General features: G+C 33.9%; 2 protein-coding genes and 1 pseudogene across 2 annotated transcripts; 1 reads left to right on the top strand and 2 right to left on the bottom strand.

Moving 5' to 3' along the window:
* Positions 1-566: 566 nt before the first annotated feature.
* LOC144547966 (mitogen-activated protein kinase kinase 5 pseudogene) lies at positions 567-2107 on the bottom strand (annotated as a pseudogene).
* Positions 2108-10612: 8505 nt separating this feature from the next.
* Positions 10613-16788, top strand: LOC144548049 (uncharacterized). The gene is made up of 12 exons (XM_078296732.1): positions 10613-10967; positions 11055-11204; positions 11425-11601; positions 12140-12389; positions 13073-13221; positions 13510-13635; positions 13893-14036; positions 14449-14536; positions 14886-15259; positions 15543-15869; positions 16004-16225; positions 16501-16788. The coding sequence occupies exons 1-12, from the start codon at positions 10788-10790 to the stop codon at positions 16633-16635; spliced, it is 2322 nt and encodes a 773-aa protein (XP_078152858.1). The 5' UTR covers positions 10613-10787; the 3' UTR covers positions 16636-16788.
* Positions 16789-18607: 1819 nt separating this feature from the next.
* Positions 18608-21438, bottom strand: LOC144548181 (uncharacterized). The gene is made up of 2 exons (XM_078296886.1): positions 21147-21438; positions 18608-19535 (listed from the first exon to the last, which is right to left on the bottom strand). Exons 1-2 carry the CDS (start codon positions 21397-21399, stop codon positions 18742-18744), a joined length of 1047 nt encoding a protein of 348 aa, XP_078153012.1. The 5' UTR covers positions 21400-21438; the 3' UTR covers positions 18608-18741.
* Positions 21439-22185: the final 747 nt, after the last annotated feature.

The raw sequence follows: 22185 nt of genomic DNA, 5'->3' as shown, positions 1-22185 counted from the left end.
AATATCATTTTACATATTATAAAACAACAAAGTTGACCCGGATCCGTAAATTTCTATAAATTTGTTATAAAAACAACAAAGTTTCTCATTAACAGTACTTTTGGACTGATCGGGCGGGCTTTCCAATTTTAGGGAGAGGCAAAACAATTTTCAAAAAGGAACAAAGTAGCACCGGATCTGTATTTTTGTACTGAATTTCAAAATTCAGAAAGAGTAGATGCCCCCTTTGCTGTCTGTGGATCTGCCCCTGGAGAGTTGGGAAAGAAAATGAGGTTATGTATTTGAGATCACAATGATAATTCTAAAAATATTAGAGGAAGGGCATTTTGACTTGGTTTTTAAAATAGAGAATATTTCATAAAATTATCCAAAATAATTCATTATAATGAATCATAGCAAAATAACCATTGGTTTATAGTTTATACAACTCATCCGGTGCATGAAACCCTTTAAGCTGAATATCTATCAAACTAAGCCGAATCCTGATTTAATTTAAATGAATCCCTATATAACATATATATGTAAATTGTATCCTCATAAAACTTAAGATGAATTCTTACATAATTAAACTAAATTCTTTTTTTTTTTTTATTTGCACTTGTAATCTACATCCACCGCAAAGAAAGAGCATTACATGAAAAAAGAAACAATAGGAAAAAAAAAAGATTAATAGCCCTGATATTATCTCTATTTCCACCTCTTATCATTCATGCTAGCTTGAGATAAACCAATTTCAAAGGTTTAATTAAGACCACCAATATAATCCCATGAAAAATAAAGAAAAAGATAAGAAGTTTAAAAAAAAAGGCCAATTTAAATTAAGAAGAAAAGGAGACTAACACATCCATCTCTCTGCTCCCTCCTCAAATTTGCAACAACAACAACCCTGATCATTCTTCAATTGGCTCGTACGACGGAGGCATCCCGGCGGCATGCTTCATGATAAACGGATGCTGAAGGAGTTGCGGGGCGGTAAGCCTTCTTGCCGGGTCTCTTTGTAAGCACATTCCAATAAAATCCCTAAACTCTGCTGAAGCACTGATAGGAACCTGCGGCGGCTCCGAGTAACAAATCGCACACATCAGCGAAGCCCAATCTCCATGCTTTCTCAAGTTCTCTCCAAAGGGGAACCTCCCCAGGTAGAACTCGAGGATGCTCAACCCGAAACTCCAAATATCACCCGCATACCCGTCATATCTCCCATGGTTCAGATCCGTGTTGATCCTCTCTGGGCTCATATAGCCTACCGAATTCAGAGAGGCGGTCTGTGCTAGGATCGCTCCGACATCCGCTATCTTCACCCGCCTCTCTGAATTGATCAACAGATTCGACGGCTTGATGTCACGGTGCACTGTGTGACGCCGGTGCAGATAGGCCAATCCTCCTAATACCTGGCGAGCCACATCAGAGAGGGAGGCTTCATTGGGGATGTGGCGACCCTCGAGGGATCCACCATCCATGTATTCTAAAACGAGCTGGATCTCACCACCTTGGACATGCATGCCGTGGCACTGCACCACAAAGGGGTTATCCGGGGTGCAAAGGATCTGGATCTGACGGGCTAGCTGCCGTTGAATAGTTTCTTCATGGTTGCCATGAATCACCTTCAAGGCATAGATCCGGTTGGTGGAGTGCTGGCGCACAAGCCAGACGGTGCCTCCGGTACCGCAACCGATGCGGCGCACACGCTCCAGGTCAGAGATTGGAGGTGTGACGATTGGGCGAGTGGTGGTGGTGGTAGAGGGAGCGGTGGAGGGAGGCGGAGGGACAGCGATAGAGGTGAGGTCGCGTTCGGGGAGGGAGAGGATTAAATCTGGCCGACGTCGGGCATGGTTAGGTGTAGCGGGTTGACCGGGTCTCATGATTGGTTGTGGTTCGTGCTTGCTTTCTTGAGGCACAAATTCAACTATTGAGGGAGAGAATTTTCTTCTTCTATGTATTACTTTGGTCCTTCTTAAAAACCTTCCTAATTTCTATTTTCTGCTTTCAATTAAAATCTACTATAATTAGAAAAGTTAATAACATGTTAAAAGTAGAAAAAAATTGCTAGATATTGAAAACAGAATTTTATTTTATTTTTATTTGAAGTTCTTAGGCTTGAAAACAGAAATTTGATTATTTGTTTATTTGAATATCTTATGTCCTCTTTCTTGCTCTAGTTTATTTTGATTTTAGAGTCCAATGTTTTCTTTTATAAGGAAAGAACAAACTTTGACCGAATTATTTGTGAATTTCATAAATATTTTCTAAATTTTACGAATTATTCATTTTTTTTTTTGATCTCTTGTGGAGTTGAAATCTTCGATCCGGATAATTTTGAATTATTTTTAAATTATAATCGAATTATTTTCAAATCACAAAACTTTGACACCGCCAAATTAAATCTGAATAATTCATTTGTCATATGAGAGAAACAAATAACACATAAGAGCTAGCTCATGAGGTACTACCAGTGTTCTAAATAGCGCGCTATAGTGGCGCTATAGCGTTTTTGGACCCTAAACGCTAAGCTATACAATTAAAACACGCTATTTGAGCTACAGACGCTATAGCGGTAATAGCGGTCCGCTATAGCGCATAGCGTGTAGCGCAAATAGCGCCCGCTATGCAACATGCTGTTTTTTTTTCTTTTCAATTTATATGGGCTTTAAATAAAGGCTCGGATTGGATTTTAACCGTGATTTTTTTTTATAATTGACGTATTAAGCTTTATATTAAATTATTAATTATTATTTTGATAAAAAAAATTATTAATTATTAAATGAGATCAAATAAGGAAGCTACAGCGCGCTATGCAACATGAGCTGTTTTTTTTTTCTTTTTTTAATTTATATGGGCTTTAAATAAAGGCTCAGATTAAATATATTAAGATATTTCTTGAAGTAACAAAATGATACTTACTATATGGTAGTTTGAATATTTTGAATAGATTAAGATAATTAATTATGCCATGATGTCTAGGTTATTCTGAAATTTAAATAGAAAAAAGATAGATTATGTCATGATGCTGAATATATTTTGAATAGAAAAAGATCGATAGTTTATGATATTAGTAATACTATGGATATTTTGAGTCGCAATTTGGACTTTGTATTGGTTCAATATGAATACTATAATTTTTTTAATCAATTTGATGTTATTTATTATTCTATGAGACTTAGATAATGTTGATATTTAGTACAAATATATGATATAATTTTTATAAAAATAAAAAAACGCTATGTGGCATAGCTTTCGCTATAGCGACGCTATTCGTTATAGCTTTTTTTTCGGTTTCCCGCTATGACGCGATAAACGCTATTTAGAACCTTGGGTACTACAGACGTAAGAGGCGATCCTAATAGCTTGATTAGGAACAAGATCTATAAATTTTCCCTTTTTTTTTCTATTTTATCACTTTACCAGTACTTTATTTGTTACTGGCTTGCACTTTATTTGCTTTATTTTGTTTTTCAACTTCGATTACTTTGATTTCAAAGCTCCAATGTTGTGAGCTATTTTTTTTAGAGTGAGTCTATGACATTATGCATATTACGAGTTGGTTCGTAATACAAATCAATATTTTTGTTTTCAAAATTCTAACGATCGATTCGAACTGTTCAACATGATTATCATATGAATATGTACTTGCATATCGAATTTTATAATTTCTTATATGAAAACTTTGGACCATCCAAAAACATTGATTTTCTATCTATTTTTAAAAATAGTAAAAAAAAATCTAAAAAAATATAAAATTCGGTCTGCAAGTAAGAAAATCATGTTAAACGGTTCGGATCGAGCATTAGAATTTTGAAAACGAAAATCATTCTCTTTTTTCTTAGCAAGGCCAACAAAAGTTATCAAATTGAATTTACTACACCCACATAAGTCCAAACAATTTCCAAATATACAATCACTGCCCTATCAAAAATATTAAAATTTTCTTTTAATGCCACACGCTTATATGAGAATTATTTTGTCTATTTAATTTCCCAATTTATAGCGGTCCTTAATTGAAAGCAAAAATAAGAAAGCATTTAAGAACACTAGTGGAAAAACATGAATCAGGATCGGCCTATCTGGATCGGTTATATGAAACAACCGATACTAATACCTATCTGGATCGGTTTTCTGAACAAAACCGATCCTAAAAACTAGTTAGATCGGGTTTTTTAGTCAACCGATCCTAATTTGTGAACTATCCGGATCGGTTTTTTATAAAACCGATCCTGATACTATCAGGATCGGTTGTTCTAAAAAACCGATCCTAATAGTTAAACTATTAGGATCGGTTGTTCTAAAAAACCGATCCTGATAGTATCAGGATCAGTTGTTCTAAAAAACCGATCCTAATAGTTAAACTATTAGGATCGGTTGTTTAGAACAACTGATCCTGATACAAATTTTTTTTTTCAAAATTGGTTCTGCAAAAAAAAAAAAAAAAAAAAAAAAAAATCAGGGTCGGTTTTTTATAAAGAACCGATCCTGATACTATTAGGATCGGTTTTTTATAAAAAACCGACCCTGATTTTTTTTTTTTTACAGAACCAATTTTGAAAAAAAAAAATTGTATCAGGATCGGTTTTATTGCTAAAAACCGATCCTGATAGTATCTGGATCGGTTTTTAGCAATAAAACCGATCCTGATAGTTTTTTTTTTCTTTTATTTGGAAAATCTTTTCATATGGTTATGTTTAAATAAATATAAAAAATTACATATTAGAAATATAAGTTAATTATTTAATAGAAATTTTATTTAATTTTCAAATTCTACTTAAATAATATTAAGATCCAACGTAAACTATTTACGGTCGTGCGATGTTGCTATATTGTTTTGCTTTGATGAACTAGTAAATGAATCCCGAATTGTATCAAATTTTATAATGGTGAAATTAATATGACATTCTTTCATTTTAACGGTTCCGATCGACCAAATGCTAATGTTCGTATTCGTTCCTTCACAACCCCACACAACAAGGGTTCAAGTCCTATGTATATTATTATATGGCACAAGTCATTGATGCATCATGCATGATTGTATAAAAAAATTCAATAATCAAAATGACTTCAAAATGAAATATCAATGTCAAATAATTAATTATATTATCACATAAATTTTAATAATATAAATTACATTAATTTTCATCAAAATTACATTAATGAAATATCAATGTCAAATAGTACCCATCTCCTGTTTAATATTATTTAAGTAGAATTTGAAAATTAAATAAAATTTCTATTAAATAATTAACTTATATTTCTAATATGTAATTTTTTATATTTATTTAAACATAACCATATGAAAAGAGTTTCCAAATAAAAGAAAAAAACTATCTGGATCGGTTTTATTGCTAAAAACCGATCCTGATAGTATCTGGATCGGTTTTTAGCAATAAAACCGATCCAGATAGTTTTTTTTCTTTTATTTGGAAAATCTTTTCATATGGTTATGTTTAAATAAATATAAAAAATTATATATTAGAAATATAAGTTAATTATTTAATAGAAATTTTATTTAATTTTCAAATTCTACTTAAATAATATTAAGATCCAACGTAAACTATTTACGGCCGTGCGATGTTGCTATATTGTTTTGCTTTGATGAACTAGTAAATGAATCCCGAATTGTATCAAATTTTATAATGGTGAAATTAATATGACATTCTTTCATTTTAACGGTTCCGATCGACCAAATGCTAATGTTCGTATTCGTTCCTTCACAACTCCACACAACAAGGGTTCAAGTCCTATGTATATTATTATATGGCACAAGTCATTGATGCATCATGCATGATTGTATAAAAAAATTCAATAGTCAAAATGACTTCAAAATGAAATATCAATGTCAAATAATTAATTATATTATCACATAAATTTTAATAATATAAATTACATTAATTTTCATCAAAATTACATTAATGAAATATCAATGTCAAATAGTACCTATCTCCTGTTTAATATTATTTAAGTAGAATTTGAAAATTAAATGAAATTTCTATTAAATAATTAACTTATATTTCTAATATGTAATTTTTTATATTTATTTAAACATAACCATATAAAAATAGTTTCCAAATAAAAGAAAAAAACTATCTGGATCGGTTTTATTGCTAAAAACCGATCCAGATACTATCAGGATCGGTTTTTAGCAATAAAACCGATCCTGATACAATTTTTTTTTTTCAAAATTGATTCTGTAAAAAAAAAAAAAAAAAAAAAAAAAAAAAAAAAAAAAAATCTGGGTCGGTTTTTTATAAAAAACCGATCCTGATACTATGAGGATCGGTTTTTTATAAAAAACCGACCCTGATTTTTTTTTTTTTTTTTTTTTTTTTTTTTTTTTTTTTGTACAGAATCAATTTTGAAAAAAAAAATTTGTATCAAGATCGGTTTTTTATAATAAAAAACCGATCCTGATACTATTTTTATACAAAAAAATTAGTATCAGGATCGGTTTTTTTATTATAAAACCGATCCTGATACTATTAGGATCGGTTCTTTATAAACAACCGATCCTAATGATAATTCCTATATAACCAGCTTAGCTAGGGTTCTTCTTATTTTCATTTCGCGCCTCTCATTTTCAATTTAGTATCTCTGTCTCTGTCTCCGTATCTTCCTCTCAAATCCTCAGTACTCTGTCTCTCTCTCTCTATCTCCGTCTCTCCCTCTCCTCCGTGTCTCTCTCTCTCTTTCTCTCCGTCTCTTCCTCTCAAATCCGAGCCTCTCGCACCTCCGACTCAATTGTGCCAGTTTTTAATTTGTTTTATTGTTTCAAAAATTAATTAATGGTGTTTATATATTGTTTTACAGTTTTGAGGACATCTCTCTCAAGTTACTTAATCATCCGGCCGATCAACTATCATGGTATTAGCTTTATCTAATTTTCTCATTATTATACTTTTAAAACACATTTTTTTGTATTTTTTATTGGAAAATGTTTTTCCATCTAATTGTTACCTTTGTTTTTGTTTTTAGGGTCTTTTTTAATCTCAAGTGATGTGATTGCAAAAGAGGTAATTATTGATTTTTTTATTGTTGTGCTTTACATTAATTGCATAAATGTGTATATTGTATAAATGTGTGTTAATTGAAGAAATAGCCCAATTAGTCAATTGTATGTTTGTTAATTAATTTTTTTTTGGATTTAAATTTCTTGTTATAACATGTAATGCTTCACAAAACTTTTTATGAAGTACATGAATTTTTTGTAATAGTTTAAGATGTGTATGATAATTAATTTAGAATGTGTATATGATGTTTAATTGATTATTGCTTCTTACTGTGCAACAAAAAAAAATTTAGGATGCTGGCCAGCAAAATATATATGGAAGCTGGTCAAATAAATACAAATATTTTTTTTAGCTTCAATAAAACATCAGGATCGGTTATTTTAAACAACCGATCCAGATTACTACTATTAGGATCGGTTGTTTAAAATAACCGATCCTAATTCTAAAAAAAAAAAAAAAACTTTTAGGATCGGTTTTTAAATAAAAACCGATCCTAAAAGTTTTTTTTTTTTTTTTTTGAAATTATGATCTGAAATACAATCAAGATCGGTTTTAATATAAAACCGATCTTGATAGTACGTATCAGGATCGGTTGTTATGTAATTTAAAAAAAAAATTCGAAAATACTATCAAGATCGGTTCTTATATAAAAACCGATCTTGATAGTACGTATCGGGATCGGTTCTTAGTCAAAAACCGATTTAGATAACAACTATTAAGATCGGTTTTATTAAAAAACCGATCCTAATAGTTTCTATTTGGATCGGTTCTTGAAAAATATAAAACCGATCCTGATAGTATCAGTATCGCCTTCATCAGGATCGGTTGGATTCCGATACTGATATGTATATATAACCGATCCTGATTCCTGTTTTTCCACTAGTGGAAGAATAAAATTATATTTAGAAAACAAGATTTCTCTTTGCTCTCAATAACCTAATTTCTCTTTGTCTATTTAATGTAGCGCCTTCCTTTCTTTTATGGGATTTTTTTTGGAAGGTCAGTGGGATCAATTCAATTTTGCATGGAAAAACATAAAATTTGTAAAATTTATTTTTCTAATAAAATGCATTAATAAACATAAAATTTAGTTGAACTTGGAAAAGTCACAGGTTCCAAATTTATTCTCTATTATCGGAGTAATTTATGAGCTTAATTTTATCCTCGTTTCATGTAAGAAAAAAAAATAATAATGATAACTGAAACCCTAAAAATAATCATAATTTTTCGATTTTAAAACAATGTATATTAATTGGCTGGATAAATAGTTTCAGATTTTGAACTACAATCCGGGTTACAAGATTGGTAATGGCTCAAACAGATGAGCCTATATGATAATTAAAAGATTAAAAAATAAAATAAAAATAAAATAAAAGAAAAAAGAATACGTATGAAAATGCATGAGAAGTTAATATATACCAAATTAATTTACGCAACTCCATTGCTTGTAGACCTCTTCTACCAGCGTAAGTTATGTTTAATACAAAATTGATGTGTTGGTATTATTATTAACGAAAATAATACATTGTCATACACAACAATTAAAGTTCGGTTTAGTTCAATCTCATTTGGTTTAATAAAATTATTATAATACCAATAAAATTAGAGTTGAACCAATAAACCGATCGGTTCAGTTTAGTCGGTTTTGAGAAATCTAAACCGAACCGATCTATTTAAACCGAAATTAATCAAAATTTCAACTAAACTGATCCATTTAAACCGTAAAACCAATTCATTTAAACCAAAATATTCCGGTTCAATTAAAAATCGAATAAACTGAACTGTTTGAACACCCCTAGTATACTAGGCAAGTTCTAGTCTAATTTAACTAGATTATGTGATGCATCTTTGTTTTGACATCAACCAAGTAAATATTTTCATCCTAGACATAATTTGAGTTTCCAAATTGTATAAATCCTTAACTTCACATTAGGGCCATTCTTCAATATGAGATAAGCTAATTTTCAATCAATCAGTAAACCATGTCAATTTTTTTTTTTTTTAATATAGGCTATAGAAGCCCATTTTATTACTGAAACAGTTAATTACATCACCATACTCAGCCAGAAGACTAAGAGAATGTTTAAAAATCAAAATGATAGTCATTTTCAATCAACATATATAGTTATGTAATTATGTGTTATGCATATGATGTAATAGTTCAAAGAATACAAACAATTGGATATGCAAAATGTGAAATGATAGTAATTTTCAATTAATACGGTTAAGTAATTATTGTGTTATGCATATGATGCAATAGTTCAAAGAATACAAACAATCAAATATACAAAATGTGAAAAGACAGATTTCTGATGTATTAAGGATTTTTTTTTATTTTTTAAAAGTTGAAATTTAAAATTAATTAATACATACACTAAATTTCATTATATGTTTTACCCTAAATTTCATTATAAAATTTATAAGTATAATATGTGAATAATATAGATCTTGATTGCGAATTAAATTTTTCTATTTTAAATCATTAGATTTATAAAATAAAAAAGTTATTAGTAATTCCCACTATTATATATACTCTCTCGTATATATACTAGGCACTAGCATAGTCACATGATTTTCGAATAATTCGTTTTATTTTGTAATGATGAACCGAACACCAAATTATTCTGTTGACCGAATTTTGACCGAACTATTTCCAAATAATTCGCGAATTTTATGAATTTTTTCTGAATTTTACAAATTATTCACGAATTTTTTCTGAATTTTTCTCATATATATATATATATATATATATATATATATATATTTTTGCTTCTTCATTGTAAGACTGTGATATCTGATTTGAATAATTTCAAATAAATTCTAAAATTATACTCACTTTATTTTCGAATTACGAATTTTTAAACTCGTCGAACCGAACTTTGAATAATTCATTTGTCAATATGGACACTAATAGTCACGCTACAAAGTACAAACTGAACATAAAATACTTGGTGTACATTCAAGCGAGTAGCGACCTATGTTCAAAACATAAACAAAAAGAGACAAATTTTCGCCACACCGGTTCAGCTTTTTCCACGTATCCTACTTTCCACTCAGTAATTCCATGCTTAATTGCTGACGGTGCAAACCATCCCACGAGACCAGACCCATCACCATCTAATCCCATTCCTCGCAAATTCAGCACGCGTTCTATTGCGGTCCAACGCTTTTCCACCGTCTGATCACCGACCACATATAAATATAAATAAACGAATTCTGATCCCTAAAGTAACTCAAATTTTTTGTTCAGATCTGGACCGTCCGATCTGCTCAAGCAATAATATTGAAGGGTCCTGCGCATTCCATCTCGGACCGATGTGCCGGGATTCTGATCGGACGGTCCAGATCTTAACTCAAAATTTAAGTTACTTTAGGCGATCCAGTAGAAGTCTCTGGGTGCATTTTTTGTGTACATTAGCGAAACTCAAACTCTACTGTTCTGTTTGACCGCCGGTATGTTGTTCCTCAACCATATATTAATTAAGCGCTACCAATGATTCCAACTTCCAACGTCCAATTAAACTCCTGCCTTGTTGCTTGTTGGAAGAATCACTTTCTGATTGTACCTCAGGAACAACATAACTGAAGTGTTTTGTACCACAACAAACTACAGGCTACCGTGCGCGCTTCGTCTCTCTTTCCCCCTTACACTTTCAGGCGAGCTCTTCTCACTAAACCAGTAGCCACTGAATTCCCCTTCCCACTTCGATTTCTCAACTGTATCCTCTCCAGTTCTTCTCCAGTTCTTCTTATAGCGCACAGAACTTGAGGTTGATCTCGGCTTCTCCACCAATGGAAGCCAGGGCGGCGCACCTCCTCCAGTGCGGCTGCGACCAACTTAAACCATCTCCGTTCTCCATTAACAAATCCAAAACAAAATCTTCTTTTTCGACTGTTCCTTCTTTTGCGAGGTTCAAGTCTAGGCGATCACATGTTGTAGCTGTCGCCACTGAACCCAAATCAGTCCCCACTGTAAGATACTAACTCAAATTCAATCTAATAAAGTTTATTTTTTTTTCTGAATTATACATTTATTGAAGGGAAATTTTGGAAATGCAGAGGTTTGGAAATGTATCGGAGGAGATAAAGAGAGTAAGAAAACAAATGGAGGAGGATGAACAGCTTTCCAGTCTCATGCGGGGTCTACGCGGTCAAAATCTTCGAGATTCGCAGTTCGCCGATGAAAACATTCAGCTCCGTCTTGTAGAGGTATGTTTTGACATTAGTGCATGTTTCTGTGTGGTTGAATTTTATATGAATCACTCAATATAGTTTTCAGTGAACCTGATTTAAGTATAGTTTGGACCTAGTTGACAATTTAGCTTTACTGATGATGAAAATAAGCTGAGATGTATACCAATTTGTACAGCCTAATTAATAAAATAATTATACGTCTGCATGTTTTAGCTTTTCTTCTTTTAATTTCTAGGTTGACGGGGTAAATACAAAAGATGCATTGCCATTGGTGTATGACCCAGATATAATATCAGCTTACTGGGGCAGGAAACCCACAGCTGTTGCCACTCGAATTGTGCAACTTCTTTCTGTGGCTGGTGGTTTCTTATCCGGTCTCATATCTGATTTGATCAACAAAACAATCAAAGAGGTAAGTATATCACCATTCACCGTATCAAATTTTTTCTTAGTCACAATGTCTTATATTGATATATGAAGTTACTCTTCGGTAATAATGCTATGACTTTAAATGAAATAATCCACATCTAAATACGAGATGCTGATCGGACACTCTGATCTGCCTGTCCATGATTACTAACATTCCATTTTTTTTTTTTTTTGAAAATATGTTAACTATGAAGATTTCAAGTTTGATTATGCAAAAGTATAAGTTGATTTGCTGGTTGGTCTCCAATTACTTCACATGTGTAGTTTCTAGTACCCAATTTTATATAATTACACAGAATTAAAAAGTTTTTAAACTTCCAATGATTAGTATGTAAAACACTGTTTGCATAATTATAAATGAAAGGAGCACTTCTATTTAGAAAAATGAAAGTTGAATGGACAAATAAAAAATGGAGCCAACATAAGGGAGCATAATTTGAACTGGATCAGATTACTTCATGACTTGACTGTTATTTATTTATTTATTTTTTGTCTTCATTATGTGTTCTCTGTTTTTGCAGAATGAGGTGGCAAGGGCAATTGAACTGAGGGAAATAGTGACATCCCTGGGCCCTGCATATATAAAACTAGGCCAAGCACTGAGCATCAGACCTGATATACTTTCTCCTGCTGCTATGACAGAGTTGCAAAAGTTATGTGATAAGGTCCCTTCTTTTCCTGATGATGTAGCAATGGATTTAATCAAAGAAGAGCTTGGTCGGCCCTGGCAGGAAGTTTATTCTGAGCTGTCTCCCTCTCCCATTGCAGCTGGTAAAGCTCATTTCATTCTTATGCTTTTGGGTGATTTCCATGCATGCCCCTGCAAAACCTCGCAATATTGTGCACATGCCTGTCAAAGTTTGACTATTGTGCCTAATTGGAAAGTAGGAAAATACACACATTCATGACCCTTGTAAGTTTCCCTGAAGAAGCTCCAAATTAATCCTCCTACATGATTGATTATTTTTTATATATTAATTTCTTTTCAGACCAGTGTGACGAGTATGTGATATTTCCTTTGTTCTTGAGGTGTTGTGTGTAAATTACTAGTTAAGTATGATATATTTAGGTTTTGCTTGGGCACATGAAACTTTTTTCTTATTGTGTATAACAATAGCATAAAAAGCCAAAAATGTAAGATAAGACATTGCATCAATTCTATACTAATGGACCAGACTGAACCAGCTAGTCAATACCGGACTCATCTGGTACATTACTTGGCCATATTGGAGATGGAAATATTTTCTTACTTCTCTTGATTGGCAATTAACCTTAAGCCTCAGTCCAACTCTATGCATAAGAACCTTTATTAAAGTAAAAAAAAAAGAATTAAAAGAAATAAATTAAAGTTGGATATACTAGTGCCTTTGAAACACTTTCCCTTGATGCCTTTTGAAATAATTTAACTGAAACACTTTTCGCTGGTGCTTTTTTCTCTTATGCTATAATTCTAGCATCATTGGGACAGGTGTACAAAGGCCGCTTGAAAGAAACAGGAGAATTAGTAGCCGTGAAAGTGCAAAGGCCTTTTGTACTCGAGACTGTCACTATAGATCTCTTCATCATTAGGAAATTAGGGTTAGTACTAAGGAGATTTCCGCAGGTAAAGAGTAGCTGCATTTTTGTCAAAGCTTAACTTTTCTGAAGTTTAGGTTAAGGTATATGGTTGTTAGGATGAATACGGCCGGCCCCAACATTGTTGAATCCTTTATAATTGGAGCTACCTGTGTTGTAAACAAAAACTCCAAATGATTTATCATTGAGGTTATTTCTGACATAAGTTAGCTTCCCTTGGTGTGCTAGTCAATGCTTAAGTTCCATATGTCCTTTGATTCCTTGTCCTTTATATTTTTTCTTGATAACAATTAGAAATTGTAATCTCGTGTGCTAGATCTCAGTTGATGTGGTGGGGTTGGTGGATGAATGGGCCGCTCGCTTTTTTGAAGAACTTGATTATGTGAATGAGGGAGAGAATGGTACCCAGTTCGCTGAAATGATGAGGAAGGATCTTCCCCAGGTAAACATGAGAATTTTTGTTTGTTTTTGTCATAAACGTAGTTAAAACATTAATGTTTTTTCTTTTTTTGCTTAATGCGAAATGGCTGGGTAGAAATTTCATTGTTCACTCTTCTAGCATCATGATCTATATGTGCAAGTTTAAGTGCATGCTACTGGTACCAGAAGGGATCGATTAACCGGCTTGTATGTACAAGCTATCTAGTTGGTGATCTGTCACTCACCTATTATCTTGGTATCTTTTATTTGCAATTCCAGGTTGTCGTACCAAAAACATATACAAAATACACTTCACGAAAAGTTCTCACCACAGGATGGGTTGAAGGAGAAAAGCTATCACAGAGCAAAGAAAGCGATGTTGGAGAACTCGTCAATGTAGGAGTGATTTGCTACTTAAAACAGGTTGGTTGAAAACTACACATTCATTCTTTTATTAATATAACCTAAAGTCTGAACAGGAGCACTATGAGACCAAACAATTGCCAAATTAAGTGTGTACAGTGTAATCAGAATTGGTGTGTTGCAGAACAACACAGATTGATTTTTGCAAGATTCCTCTATAATTATAAGAATCTAAAAATCTCACAGAAGTTATTCAAAACTTCCACATTGGTACGACAGAAATCCCTAAAAAATATAGCGACCATCTTGGTGCTTACGATTTATTGGTATATTAACCCTGCTGTTGTACATAATATGTTATTTATCTTTTGCATCAGAAGCACTAGTTTTTTATGCAATTTACGTTTTTATGTTTACAATATTACAACATATTTTGAATTACTTATTTAGTAAAATGATGAATTCTTTGTAGTTGCTTGATACCGGCTTCTTTCATGCTGATCCTCATCCTGGTAACATGATTCGAACTCCTGATGGAAAGTTGGCCATACTTGATTTCGGTGTGTATTTCTTTATCTTTTTTCACCTTTTAAACTCTGTATATATCTCTTTAGATTGTAAAAATGTGAATATCGTCACATGTAATTCATTCTCAATTGCCTCAATGTGCACTTTATCGCCCAGAATAATGCAACTTTCATGAAGGATTGGTACCACGGTATTTTGTATCACTACTGCATCTGTCAGGTCAGGTATTGGTGCATATAATCTAGCCAGTACCCAGTAGGCCAGAATAATCCTTTTTGGATTCAATTACAATTTCTCTATTACCCCTTTTGTTTCCTCTTTTGTCTTCTTGTTATTTACAACTCTTTAGAAAACACAGTAATATTATGTATTTCCATGCAGGGCTTGTGACAAAACTTACTGACGATCAAAAGTACGGCATGATAGAAGCCATAGCACATCTAATCCACCGTGACTATGATGCAATTGTAAAAGATTTTGTCAAGCTTGGTTTCATTCCAGATGGGGTTAACCTCGATCCTATTTTACCTGTGTTAGCCAAGGTCTTTGATCAGGCTTTAGAAGGAGGTGGCGCCAAAAATATTAATTTCCAAGAATTAGCATCTGACCTTGCACAGATAACCTTTGATTATCCTTTTAGAATCCCTCCATATTTTGCCCTGATTATTCGAGCTATTGGTGTTTTAGAAGGTATTGCATTGGTTGGCAATTCTGATTTTGCTATTGTTGATGAAGCTTATCCCTACATTGCCCAGGTAAAGTATCTTTCTTAAACCTACTAGTTCTTGTTTAGATTGGAAATATTCCTAATTTCAGTTGTTATATCACCAAAAGGAAAATGTTCCGGATCTCAAGGACTTCTATTTTCCCTTTATGTTTCCAGGAGTATATAGCCTAAAGGCATGATTCCTAACTAAAACATTTAACATTTAGTTAACAGTACTTTATAGTGCACTGATGTAATCTTCTGTGCTTTGGTTCTTTAAATTTTGGTATTTGTACACTTTTTTCACTTGTTCCTCTTTTTGTTTTCAACAGAGATTATTGACTGATGAATCACCTCGGTTAAGGAGTGCATTAAGATACACAATTTATGGAAAGTCTGGTGTGTTTGATGCTGAGAGATTTATTGATGTGATGCAAGCCTTTGAGAATTTTATTACAGCAGCAAAAAGTGGAGGTGGTGAAAATTTGAAAGGAAGCATGGCTGAACTCGGTGTTTTACAAAGTCAACCAGGTTCCTCTTTGGTGCCAGTGCTGCCATCTATGATCTCTGGACCGGAGCAACCAATCAAAACTCGAGCAGCGCTTGCATTTTTGTTGTCTGATAAAGGAAATTTCTTCAGAGAGTTTATTCTTGATGAGGTATATTATTGGTTCTGTTATTCCAATGAAGTATCAAAAATTGTTTTGCTGCCGTTGCACGTTCTGTTATTACTTCATTTTATTTGCTATATGTTACTAATTGGTGAATACTATTTACATGGTATTGAGTGTAGATAGTGAAGGCCATAGATGCGGTTTCAAGGGATCAATTGGTACAAGTTGCGACTGCTTTGGGTATCAGAAACCCGGTGCCAGTTTTTGGAATGGCTCCCGTAAGAACTACCGCTCTTCTACCGACAATTACTGCAGAAGACAAGGTCATTTTAAACAATGTGGAGAAGGTGGTTAAGTTTCTCACAGCTGGGACTTCAAATCCAAATTCTACATCTGACAGGGTAATTCCGCGTCTGTCTCTATTTAATTTTGCTTCATTGACAGAAAAATAATTAGTCAATTTTTCTTGCGTTATTTAATGTTTTCTCGAGCAAGTCGTTCTTTAGCTTAATTTTGTTCCATCGAGCTGTTATGTTGTAAAAAAAATTGCATCTTCCATGCCTGATCATCTCTTGGGGCAAAATATCAAATATGTGCACCTTAGTAGCATTTTACGGACTCAATACAATGCATATGTTACTATTTCTTAGTGTGCATATTATTTTTTCATTGGCAGGATATAAATCTGGCAAATACTATTCAAGAGCTTCTTCCAGTATTACCGGGAATATCTGCAAAGGTGCTACCAGATATAATGAGCAGACTGTCTTCTCGCATATTTGCACGGATAATCCGAGAGGTTTTTTTGTAGAAACTTATCATTCCTTGCAAAAGTAGTCTGACTTCATTTTTTTTCCTTTTCTTGTGCATGTATAGTATTAAGTAACATCTTTCTTGTGTATAATGCCACCACAAACTTTAGAAATAACTACAGATCATATATCACAAAGTTCAATTTCTGTTAGCCATCAGCTGTTTCTGGTTACTTTGATGCTAGTGTAACTAGAGTGGAAAAAACGTGCCGTGCTATGCCATGCCGTGACCCGTGCCGTGACCAAAATGTCAAGGGACTAATTACATGTGACTTGCGTGATTACGTGCCGTGCCGTGACCGGATCTTTCACGTGCCATGCCGTGACCAAAATGTCAAGAGGTGGTCACGGCACGCGACACGAGAGTCATGGCACGGAACATTAACACGTGCTGTGCCGTTCCTTGCCGTAACCGTGCTGTTTCGTGACAGAGCCGGCTCCGCTGTGCCATTTTTCCCACTCTAAGTGTAACCCACTTTGGCTTGGTTATATATTATTTTTTTTTAACTATTTACATTTCTGTTTGCACTTGTTGCGAACCTTTTGGACGATTTCAAATCAAAATGAGTCATGTTCTGAAATTGTTAGCGCTCCTTTTATTTTTTTTATTTTTTTGAATAAGAAGTTTGACATGATTTAAATGATAGTTACGTAAGATGTCAAATTAATTCGTCATCATAGTGTCTAAAACTTTTATTATATGATTGGGATTATTGTATACTTGCGATCATGTACCGGCTAGTATCAGCATCTCACAAGCCTCAATAAGGCATAGAGTGGAAAAAACGTGCCGTGTTGTGTTGTGATTAACACGCCGTAACTTTGGTCTCGTGCCGTGCCGTGACCAAGTGAACAGTGACCCATGCCGTGCCGTGACCAAAATGTCAAGAGGTGGTCGTGACTCGCGTGTCGTGTCCAAACGTAACTAGTTATGTTTCTCACGTTTAACTATTTTTTTTCATAATTTAAGTTAGTTCCTTCAAGATTCACCATTTGATTAAGACCTAACAGTTCTAGTTACACATGAATTGCGTGATTACGTGCCGTGCCGTGACCGGATCTTTTGCGTGCCGTGCCGTGACCAAAATGTCAAGTGGTGGTCACGGCACGCGACATGCGAGTCACGGCACGGAACAATAACACGTGCCGTTCTGTGCCATTACCGTGCCGTTACGTGACGGAGCCGGCTCTGCCATGCCATTTTTCCCACACTGTCAAGGCACCATTTGCAAAATGGTCGCAGTTAGAATTTAAACTCAAGTCTTTGCAACTACAGAGAATACACATTTCACGTTTTGTGGCAGCCTAATTATATATAATTTTTATTAAAGTTCAATTAAATTTTAAAATACATAATTAAAAAAAAAAAAATTATAGATGGTTCAGAGCTGAAGATCCGCCCTGATTGAACCCATTTTTTTTTTGGAAGGAAGAGTAAATATTAACAGCAACTCGGATTGAAAAAGAAATGATGTTTGTATTAATATAGAAGCAGGCCTATAAAATTTTAATTGGGCTTTCGTAGAGCCTAGTATACTGGTTGACAATGCTTGGTTTGTTGGGACTTGAATGATCTTGTTTTATATTTCAGGCAACAATTCAGGTTCCATTTTTTTCCTTCTGCCATTTTAGGAAACTCTAAATCTTTTATTACTCGTGATGCTACGGTACTATCATATTGCGTATTGATCCGTACTATGAATTCATTTTTCTAACTTTTTTTTTATCGAGCACCTTGCACGCATATACGTCAATACCCGATCAAATGAAGAAAAATGGAAATCAAACAAGAAGCCAACTCAAATAAGCAATCAAGCACAAGAAAATAAAAGAGAGACACAAGATTTTACGTCAATACCCGATCAAATGAAGAAAAATGGAAATCAAACAAGAAACCAACTCAAATAAGCAATCAAGCACAAGAAAATAAAAGAGAGACACAAGATTTTACGTGGAAATCCTTTCGGGAAAAACCACGGGAGCACACGGCACAAATTCACTAGATCAATGGAGTGTTTACAAATACAAGGAGATAATCAAGCCATTAACACTCACTCTAATTCCCTCTTACAAAATGACTTAATGGCTTAATGGGCCGAAGCCCATTAGAGTTTTGGCTTCAACATCAACACATACAACCTATCAAACACAGTATCAACCATTTGAAAATAAGTATACCTCCACTTTACTTTGAATAGTATGATGAAAAACACCACTAGAAATCCTGCCACAAATCCAAACTCGATGAACAAATACAACCATTTATCACTATCACCAATATTTTTTGAATTGGAATCGTTGTTACCATTATTATGAGAAAATCTCCCACTACTTCCACAACTCGTCTCTAGTGGGGGTCCACATAGGTATGGATTACCACTGTAGATTGATGGGTCATCAAGTGCCTGCAACTGATACCCAGTGGGAATGCTCCCAGATAGATTATTGTAAGAAAAATTGAGTTTTTCTAAAGAGTATAAAGCGGATATGCTTTGTGGGATAGTCCCAGACAGGTTATTCATGTGAAAGTCGAGTGACTCTAGAGATGTCATGTTTCCGATTTCAAGCGGAATGTTTCCTATTAAGTGATTGTTCGACAAGTTTAGATTCAATAAACCAGCAAGAACAACTATCTCACGAGGTATCTCACCGATTAGATTATTGTTTGACAAATCCATACTCTTCCATAATAGAAGACCTGTAGAATCATACTCAAGTTTCAACCCTTTGGTCATTGCAATTAAACTCTCGTCACTATAATATCCAAACAACGAGGATAATTGATCACTCATCCAAGTAAAATTATCCAAACCTCTAGGTAGCTGTCCCGAAAGGTAGTTATTTGCAAGATCTAAGACTTGTAAATTATTGAGTTGTGTCAACTTGGATGGGATATTACCTGAAAATAAGTTGGAACGCAATATTAGGAATGCCATATAGGGAAAGCTTTCTCCTACCCAATCTGGTATAATACTGTGAAAATTATTTTCTCCAAGATCAAGCAATTGTAATCCTTTGCAGAATTGCAAATCAAATGGAAACTCTCCAGTTAGACTGTTGTTTTCAAGTTGAACCACTTCTAGTTCGACTGAACAACTCAAAGAGCTGGGCACAACTCCAGAGAACCTATTATTTGCAAGTTTTACTACTCCACTGATGTTTGACCAGCAAGGAGGAAGATGCCCCGATAAATTATTACTCGAGAGATCAAGAAACCACAAACTAGTTAATCCACAAGGAAACAATTCTATAACTTCAGCAGTGTGATTGTTCGAAACAATCAACTTATTCTTATATGGTGACTTAAAGTGTTTACGCAATTGTCCTGACAAGGAGTTATTGGAAAGATCCAGATACAACAAACTTGTAGGAAGAAATGGTATTTTACCCACAAGCCGATTATTACTCAAATCCATATACTCTAGTTTGGTCATGTGCACCAAGCTGGTTGGTAACTTTCCTCTAAGTATGTTAGTAGACAACAAAATGGATCTAAGTGAAGATAAGCTCCAAACCCAATCGGGTATACAGTCATCAATTCCAGTGTCTATCAAATTTAGATACTCAATTTGTACTTGTCTCCGGATCCAAGAGGGAAATTTTGGCCCTAGTTTATTTGACCACAAAAAGATTGTATTCAATTGAAAAGAGGGGGTCCATTCACTACCAAACAAAATAGTTATGTTGGTATATGCGAGGCCTAAATACTTGAGTTTTGACAAACCAGTTAGGTGAGTTTCTGATAGTAATCCTGTGAAGGAGTTATAACTAAGATCAAGCTGAACAAGATTTGTTAAATTTCCAATATTAGTTGGTATTGTACCATTTAGGTTATTACCTCTAAGATCAAGCTGAACAAGATTTGTTAAATTTCCAATATCAGTTGGTATTGTTCCATTTAGGTTATTATCGCTAAGATCAAGCTGAACAAGATTTGTCAAATTTCCCAGTGTAGTGGGATATGGCCCCACTAGGTTACAGCTTTCGAGAATTAGAACATTTAAACTGTGTAAACTGCCCATCCAATTGGGTATGGTGGTATTGAAGTTTTGATCAGAAAGATGAAGCACTCTGAGAGAGGTGAAGTTCACTAAAGTGAGTGTATTGGGAATTTGTGTTAGATTGTTATTGGACAAAACTAACACATCAAGTGATGATAGTTTGTTCAAACTTTGCACCCAATTATTTGAATCTTTGAAATCAACTCCTGACATGTCTATATACTTTAGAGACCTCATATTAGATAACCACCATGTATCGGCACTCAATTTAAAATCAGAAAAATAATAGGGATCGTGCCTAAGATCAAAGTACAACAACTTAGAAAGGTTCCCAAGCTGAGGATGTATCATTCCTGACAAACCCGTGTTAGACAAATTGAGATACTTCAAGTTTCTAAATGCGCTAATAAATTCTGGAAATTTATTCCTACTAAAATTATTGAAGCTGAGATCTAAGTGCTTCAGATCACTAAGAAATAACAAAGATGGGTTGATCTTCCCGGTCAAACCTTCATAATAGATCGGTTCCATGTTGGTATTTCGAAGGTTAAGCTTGACAACACGACTTGTTCGATTGTTGCATCGGATCCCTGCCCAGTTGCAACATTTTTCACCTCCCCATGAAGCCAAACGACCACTCTCATCATTGACACCAGCTTTGAATTCAAGCAGGGCATCTCTCTCATGCTCAATACAGCAATTTGCCAAGAAGGCTTGAATGAGTAAGAGGAGGAGGATGAAATTGGGTGAGAAATAGCACATCTTGAATTAATGTGAGAAGCTCTCAATGGTTCACCAAAATATTCCAGTTGCAACTACTTATAGAAGTAGATATTGTTGGTGTGATACGTCAGCTCATGAAGATAGTCATCCAAATTTGACTGGACGTGAACCTTCTACTTACAAAATATAGGAACGGTATGAACACAAGATCTCGAGTTGTTGACTCCTGTTAGTCAGCGGTTTGATCTGTTGACTATAGTCAGCTCTAATAATTTGCAACTCCTAACCGCTTTATTTAATTAGAATTGAATGCCAAAATTTGATCATTGACTGAAGTCCCACGTGTTACGCGTTTCTTAACAGGAGCTCAAAGTTTGATCTTGGGGAAAACGAAATGGACACCTCCAGGGAAATTTGTTTTTATTAGAATGTTTATTTCAAAAAGAAAATTTGGATTAAACGTGTAGACTCCTAGTCACAGGCTAAAATGATTAATTTAACAAAAAAAATTATCCGAGAAGATAAAACATTTCTTTCATAATTGCATCTTTGTTTTTTATTTGATGTTAGTTAAGTGTCATTCCTGCGACCCCTCGTAGTTGGATTGCCATTCAGGCCCATTCCACACTAATTGAAGCTGTTTTCTCATTTAGAAGATTACACAATAATATCTTTGTAGAATAATAATTAGTGGAGATCATATAATGAGTGGGATACATAGTACATAATTTATCTAAATGGGTGCGAGGATTTGGAAATACTGGAGTGGAGTGAGGGTATTTGAATAATTATTCTATATTTTATTAATAAATTAGAAATACGATA

The sequence above is a fragment of the Carex rostrata genome, chromosome 32 (genome assembly GCF_964058835.1).
Source record: "Carex rostrata chromosome 32, lpCarRost1.2, whole genome shotgun sequence".
NCBI lineage: Eukaryota > Viridiplantae > Streptophyta > Magnoliopsida > Poales > Cyperaceae > Carex > Carex rostrata.
The sequence above is the reverse complement of the archived record's forward strand: the minus strand, read 5'-3'. Positions and strand labels throughout refer to the sequence as shown.

What these genes read in the sequence shown, in the direction of transcription:
- LOC144548049 (XM_078296732.1), top strand. Translation starts at nt 10,788, where the DNA reads ATGGAAGCCAGGGCGGCGCACCTCCTCCAGTGCGGCTGCGACCAACTT. An exon ending in TCCCTCTCCCATTGCAGCTG is followed by an intron (nt 12,390 to 13,072) that starts GTAAAGCTCATT and finishes CTATAATTCTAG; the next exon opens with CATCATTGGGACAGGTGTAC. An exon ending in CTTATCCCTACATTGCCCAG is followed by an intron (nt 15,260 to 15,542) that starts GTAAAGTATCTT and finishes TGTTTTCAACAG; the next exon opens with AGATTATTGACTGATGAATC.
- LOC144548181 (XM_078296886.1), bottom strand. Translation starts at nt 21,399, where the DNA reads ATGTGCTATTTCTCACCCAATTTCATCCTCCTCCTCTTACTCATTCAA. An exon ending in GGAACCGATCTATTATGAAG is followed by an intron (nt 19,536 to 21,146) that starts GTTTGACCGGGA and finishes ACTTATTTTCAG; the next exon opens with GTAATATCCCATCCAAGTTG.